Consider the following 7614-nt stretch of genomic DNA (forward strand, 5'->3'; position numbering starts at 1 on the left):
AAAGAGACACATAGTAGGTGGCATCGATCCAGATCAATATGGAAGTAGGTAGGTAGGTAGCACAGCAGCTCAGGGCTTATCATCTGGCCCATGGGGTTCTATCAAACAGGAAAGACTTTGGTGTGGATTTTGGGTTTCCTACAGTATCTAGAAACCCAGGCAGATGTTTTCCTTTGAAGTGTGCTGCTAATGGTACTGCAGAATTGGTTGGTACTGTATCAGATTGGAAAGTATTAAAAATTATGCCTCATGATGTCTAAAGTTTCGAGCGAATCAGCCCAAGCCTATTCTGCTCTCCTCCATGAAGAGGATGGTAAGACATGGAAAATTGCGATATGTATGGAAGCATGGCTGAGATAACCAGGGCCGTTCTACTCTCACATAGTGATGCTGTTTGTAGGGATTCTTCCTTGTAAACTCAAGAGTTCCCTTTAACACTTCACACTTGCTGTTCTCTATACTTGGGAGCTTCATTCTTTGGTAACTTCTATATTGTCTTTGACAGATGTGATCTCTAAGACCCTGAGATTTGCTCTGAGAGTGTGGCTGGAGATCTGGGCTCTCTATTTGTATTGGTTTTTATATTTACTATAGGGAAACTTTCCCTCTGTACGATTCTTGGTTGAAGGAAGAGTGCCTATCTAATAAGGTTTCTGGAGAAAGCATGAATCAATGACAAATGGTTGGAAGCCCATGTGTCTGTGATCAATGTTCAGCATGTTCCAGGATCTGGTTCCATCCTTGACTGATGGATGAAGACGTTTAGAGAAGCCATTTTCGTCATCCAGTTGGGTCTTGGCACTGTGGGCACACAGCCATGTCTTCCACGTATCTCTCACTTGGATTGTGCTAACAAAGAACTCAAATTTGGTGTGAAGAAGATCTGTGGCCTCTTGAAGAACAATGTCGGGCTCACAAGTCTCATCTGTGATTAAAGTAAGGAATCGAGACATAAAAGGCTCATCAGGGAGGAGAATTGTGTAGTTGTTCTCATCAAATTTCCCATGATAATGTGCTCCCCACATTAATTTTGTAGGCAGGTTCTGCACCGAGGTGTCCACAATATCTTCTCATTAGGACCAGTAAAAATTATACTATGCAGAAGACCATCCATCAGAAATGAATGTGGTAAAAGGAGCAACATTTAGTCATGGTGCATGGTATTATTGCAATTTCGAATATAACTTTGGATTACAGTAAGCTCTCACAAGATGGAGATTTATCTTACCGACTGCCAGATGTACAGAAACCACATTCTGACTGAGGGTGAGAGCCCAAAGCCGTAGACTGTGTACAGATCGGACCCCCTGAACTGACATAAGGACTTCCTTCACTGTGCCATAAGCGATACTTCGGGGCCTGGCTAGAAAAGAAGATAAAGATGAAATTAACCTGGAAATACCTATTCCCAGCTGCACCTGATTTCTGACTGGAAGAACCCACTGGTAATGGTGCTTTGGAGTGTGTCGGGGCCATCATTTGGAGCCTACATGTTAGACCAAACAGAACCAGCTACATTTCTCCTTATCCTGCTCTGGACTACATATGACATTCTTAAACTTACCTTCCATCAAAACCCAAAACACATCTCGTAAAATAGTGGCCGTTGTTCCCAGTACAAAGATGGAGAATAGGAAGGTGCAGACAGGATCAGCAATCTTGTACTGTGGCTGCAATAAGAAAATAAATACAGCTCCACCATAAGCTCCAGGACAAGACCGTTCCTAGAGCAGTAACAGAATGATTAAACCCTGCTTCATCTCCGCCTGATTATCCCCCTTACAACTCCTCATGCCCCTTACCTGTCTCTGATCCATCTACTTATTCCTTGTTCCCCCTCTGCTCCATTTCCTTACTACTTGACCGTCTTTCTGCTACATCCCATTACTCCTTGTCCACTCACCCCTTGTCCTCTGTCTCCTCACTCCATGTCACCCGCTTTGCTCCATCTCCTCACCCCTTGTCCACCCCTCTGCTCTATCTCACCCTTTTCCTACTCTCTGCTCCATCTCCTCACTACTTGTCCCCCTCTTTTCTCCATCATCCCCTGGTTATTCCCACTCTGTCCACCTTCTGATTATCCTTCTCTGTACTCCATCTCCTCAATCCTTGCCCCGCTCTCTACTCCATCTACTTACTGCTTGTCCTCCTCTCTGTTCCGTCCCCTCAGTCATTGTCCTCCTCTCTACTTCATGTCCTAACTGCTTGTCCCCATTTCTGCTCGATTTCCTCAGTACATGTCCCCATGTCTGCTCCATCTCCTCACTCTTTGTCCCTCTTTCTGCTCCATCTCCTCACTCTTTGTCCCTCTTTCTGCTCCATCTCCTCACTCTTTTTTCACTCTCCACTCCAACTCCTTACTCTTTGTCCTCCTCTTCTCCATCTCTCTCTTCACTCCTAGTCAACTTCTCTGCATTGCATCTCCACACCCCTTGCCCCCTTCTATGATACATCCCCTTTGCTCCATATCCTTACCCCTTGTCTTCCTTTCTGAATTTCCTTACTCTGCCCCATCTTCTCCATCTCCTCAGTCGTTGTCACCCATTGTTCTATGTCCTCACCCCGTGTCCCTTTCTCTGCTGTATCTCTTTTTTGTCCTCTTCTTTGCTTAATTCCCTCACTAATTTTCATAGTCTCAGTTCCATCTCCTGACTCTTTTGTCCCCATTTATGCCTTATCTTCTTACTACTTGTCTCCCTCTCTGCTCCATCTCCTCAACCTTGTCAGCTATTCTGCTCCATTTCCTTAGCACTTATCACCCTCTCTGCTCTCTCTCTTCAACTTTTGTCCCCTTCTCTGTTCAATTTCCTTCTGATAATCCTTCTCTCTGCCCCATCTCTGTACTCCTTTTTCCTCTCTGCTCAACCTCTTTATTCCTTGTCCCCCTCTTTGCTTTATCTGCTCACTTCTTGTCCACCTGATTACCTCACTCTCGCAATGTCCCTTCTCAGTACTTCTTGTCCCCTCTCTGTCTTCTTACCGCTTGTCCCTGTCTCTCATCCAGATCCTCACTCTTTGCCCCCTCTACTTCATCTCCACACCCCTTGGCCCGATTTCCACTCCATCTCATCACTTCTTGTCACCTTCTCTGAACCGTCTCCACACCGCTTGTTTCCATCTCTTCTCCATCCTCCCCTACATCTCCTTACCCCTTGTTCTCCTCTCTGTTCTATCCTCTCACTCCTCTTCCCCTCTGTGCTTAATCCCCTCACTCCTTTTTTTTTCCTCTCACTGCTCCATTATTTTACTCTTTGTCCCCTTTTCTGCTCTATCTCCTTGCCCACCTTTCCATGTCCTAGCTCTTTGTCCCCTTCTCTGCTTTGTCTCTATGCTCCTTTTCCCCTTCTTGGTTCCATCTCTTCGCTCCTTGTCCCCTCTCTACTGCAGTTCATCCATTCTGTATTTTCAATCTATTTTTCATTGCGCCACAGCCCAGTCGCCACTCATTCTACTCACTTTAAAGTAAATAATGATGGCTGCCACCATCACGCCAATGCTCTGTAGAAGGTCTCCAATCACATGAATGAATGCTGCTCGGACACTTGTGTTTCCGTGGTGGTGACCTAGGTGTATAGACAGCCCGCTGCTCTGACTACCCCCGATCTTCTCATATCCTGAGCCATGGCTGTGCCCATGGAAGCTGGTGGACTGATGAAGAATGTAGGCCATACTGGGAAATATAAGCCACAATGTTAAATTGGTATGGAATCAAGTCACCAAGACTTTTGTAAACACAAATCCGAGAAAGAAATATCTAGTGTAGCTATCCACCTGGGGTCACTAAGATGGACATGTCTTGGTCCTTGTATACAACTCCATCAATTCAGTAACCAGGGGATGTGAAAGGGTCATGCTCCAGTGGCTTTGTCATGTCTAACTGTTGATGTCTCACCTGGTATGATACTTACATGATGTTGACAATGACAGCACAGCCAGATGTAATGAGCATGACGTGTCCATCAATGTCATAGTCGTTATTGATGATCCGTGCAGTGGCCAGGTACAGTAGAATCCCAGTGACAATCCAGATTGAGAAGATGGAAGCCAGTGCCCCCAGGATTTCTAAAAGACACAAAGACATAAAGGCATCAGATGATCACACACCAAGAAAACAAACCAATGACCCTGCTATAGCTACGGAATGGATTCCTTGTAATGGGGTATCTCTGCCGATCACCAGAGTGACAATGATGATTGAATTAAGGACATTTTATGCATCGGAGCCTAAAATATCTTTGTGATGTTCAGCATTCTTCTACTGAGATTTGACTTCTTCTTCGTATGTTGCCCCATGGTGGAGGAATCTCCAGGCTTTCATATATAGTTAGCAGAGGTTAATTGAGCTGATATTGGGTGTGACATTTAATGGACTATGCCCAGTGGTCATTTTGCATACTGTTTTGGAAATCACAACGAGAATCAAAAAATGTTCTTGGTAAGAAACTATAACACCGATGGAGGAAATAGAACAACTAGAGTTTCCACAGGAACCAAATCCACACATTTCTTACTGACTCTGGGGCTGCACTTTTTAAGATTTCACCTCAGGTTTACAAGAAGCTTATAAAGCCAGACATCAGCTACATGAGCGAACAGAGGCGCAGTCAACGTTGTGTTGTTTTCTATAGTAGGAGATGGAAGTCTGCACGCATTCTCCAGTTGGGTGGATCAATATGGCCGCCATGTAAAGCCTGATATAACAGGTTGTGTGAATGTCTGAAGCTTTACATACATATTTCCCTCTCAGCGTTTTCATGTTGTTTATGAGCCCTCTATTCTCCAGGGACAGGACCTACATGACTCAGTATTTGAAGTGCTGGAGGAGGATATTTCATGCCAATTCTGAGCCAAAATTCTCTTGTACATGGTGTGCGCCCCATTTATTAAAGGTTTTAGACACTCTGTACCTCACTTTTATAAAGTGTAGATACAATGAGGGTCATGATGACAGGTTTTCAATTTTTCCTTCTTTACTAAGATGTCATGATGGTGTTAATAATGGACAAGTCAATAGTCAGCTCTCAGATCAATGTTAGAATATCACGTTGTCCAGAGGACGGTGCTCCACCCACCTGAGCGGTGCCATCCGAACGTCATGTCCTTAGTTGGTGGTCGGCAAGATATCCACAAGGAGAAGATGCTGACGCACATACTGCCCAGGTCAGTGAGGAGATGGGCTGCATCCGTCATAATAGCCAGGCTATGGGCAATGTACCCCCCTAGAATCAGACAGAACACCATCATGGGATTGTACACAGCACCTCACTAGAGCCAGGTCTAGGTCCTCAAGTTACCTGCAACCTCTCCGATCATGAAGATAAAACACACCACACAGGCAAAATACAACTTCTTCCGAGCATGTAGCTTCTGATGATCGGAGGATGAACAGGGACCATGGCAGTGCTGGGACACCGGTCTCTCCAGCTCAATGGACACAGCTGAAGCCCCATTCTGGAAAGGGAAACCCGGGAAGAGTTCCTTAGTGCCTGTGAAAAGACTGCAGAAGAGAAGTTACTAAATGTGGGATCAACCGAACGCTCAGACCTCATGTGAGCCATAAGAAAGTGTGACGATGTAAGGGTATGGCCGCATGGTCAGATTTTGGAAACCGAAACTAGGAGTCAATTCAAAAAAGAGAAGTCGCATCTGTTCTTTATACTTTCTCTCCTTTTTATCATCCTAATTTTGGCTTCCGAAACTGCATCAGGAAACCTGACCATGTGGCCCTACCTTATTGGGTGGTGTGAAGGAACCTGTCTTCCCCTCCATGCCTGTTGGTTGTGTATATACTGTGTATAATGATCAGCCAAAACCACTGTCTAGTGATGTGAATAACATTATCTGTGACAATAAAACGGTCGAGGAGAAGGATATTCTAGGGAGCAAGTGAAGTTTGTTTTTGAAGTTGATGTATTGGAACAAAAAAAAATGGACCAGAGTATGGGTCTGAGAGATTCTGGCAGGGGGCGATTGTAATGTATTGAAGACCAGGTGAGAACATCTCCAGATCAGCCATTCTTGGGGTTTTCCTGGTATTTAGTGGTTAGTAACCTGAAACAGGGTCATGGGTGCCCAAGGTTCTTTAATGGATGTGTGGTGTACGCAAGCCCATCTGGTCCAATCCCACAGAAGAGCAACTGTACAGCAAGTTGCTGAAAAGGTTCCCACTGGAGATGACACACACAGGGCACCACAGCTTGTTGTGTATGGTGCTGTAGACCGGTGAGATTGTCCGTGTTGACCCCTGTCCACCAAAAAGTTCCTACAATGGGCAGCTGAACATTAGAACTGGACCATGTAAGGCCCCACCTTGTAACTTACAGAACTTAATGTTTTGGTGCCAGGTGACACAGGACAGGGTCAGAGCTATTTGGCAGCAGGAGGGGGACCTGTGCAATATTAGACAGGGGGTCTTAATGTTATGGCTGATGTGTGTATATGTATTGGATATGAATATGATGTGTGTATATGTATGTGGGTGGATTTGAGTTGACTTTCTACTACATAGACCTCTCCTCCAAACTTTCAGACTAGTGGTGACCTGCTGTGACCTGGCCACATTTTACTTTGTCTGCTCCTCTGTAAATTTGGCTTTGACATCATCTTAAAGATCTAGACCTGGACCTTCCCCTCTTGGTCACAATTTTGGATTGCTCTCTTGGACTCTCCTACTATTGCTCCACTTGTATTATTACAGGCCAACAGATGCCAGTGATCCCCACAAAATGTGATGATCCTGGGCCCCGATGAAAAACCGATAATAGGCCCTCCACCTCCATATGCCACCTGGGAAGCTGGGAAAAAATCCAAATGGGGTGGAATTGAAAAAATAAAAGCAATTCTGCCACAGTTTTATGGATTACATTTTTAGGTTCTTCCACATGAGATAAAACTGACCTGTTGTCTTCATTCTCCAGGTCAGTATGATCACAGTGATAGCACATTTATATCGTTTTATGGGTTTTGTTTTTACAGTGTTCCCTATGGCATAAAACTGACCTGTTCTCTTCATTCTTCGGATCTGTACGATTTTTTGTACTGGCACACATTTTAAGGGGACATTTTATGTACTGGCACACTTTATAAGGGGGTGTTTTTTGTACCGCACAAATAATAAGAGAGTATTTTCTTTTGTACTGGTGCACATTGTAAAGGGGTATTTTTGTACATTACTTTGTGCTCCTCTTTCTAGGCCTGCCCACCACCTTCTACATTACTTTGTGCTCCTTCTAGACTTGTCCTTTGCCTTCTACATTACTCTCTCCTCCTTCTATAACTGTCCTCTGCCTTCTACATTACTCTGTGATCCTCCTTATAGACCTATTCTCTGCCTTCTACATTACTCTGCTCCTCATTTTAGACCTGTCCTCTACCTCTACATTATCCTGTGCTTCTCCTTCTAGACCTGCTGTCTTCCTTTTACATTACTCTGCCTTCTACATTACTCTGTGCTGCTCCTTCTAGACTTGTCCTTTGCCTTCTACATTACTTTGTGCTCCTCCTTCTAGACCTGCCTTCTACATTACTCTGTGCTCCTCCTTCTAGACCTGCCTTCTACATTACTATGTGCTGCTCCTTCTAGACCTTTCCTCTGCCTTCTACATTACTTACATT

General features: G+C 44.6%; 1 protein-coding gene across 1 annotated transcript; it reads right to left on the reverse strand.

Annotated features, from left to right (window-relative positions):
* Positions 1-780: 780 nt before the first annotated feature.
* On the reverse strand, positions 781-7049 carry SLC30A3 (solute carrier family 30 member 3). Its single transcript, XM_040428005.1, is given in 9 exon segments — positions 781-839; positions 842-925; positions 1229-1359; positions 1561-1670; positions 3457-3670; positions 3909-4062; positions 5073-5219; positions 5295-5497; positions 7000-7049. Coding segments are annotated over 9 exon segments (1152 nt in total).
* Positions 7050-7614: the final 565 nt, after the last annotated feature.

Source organism: Bufo bufo, chromosome 4 (genome assembly GCF_905171765.1).
Source record: "Bufo bufo chromosome 4, aBufBuf1.1, whole genome shotgun sequence".
Classification (NCBI taxonomy): domain Eukaryota; kingdom Metazoa; phylum Chordata; class Amphibia; order Anura; family Bufonidae; genus Bufo; species Bufo bufo.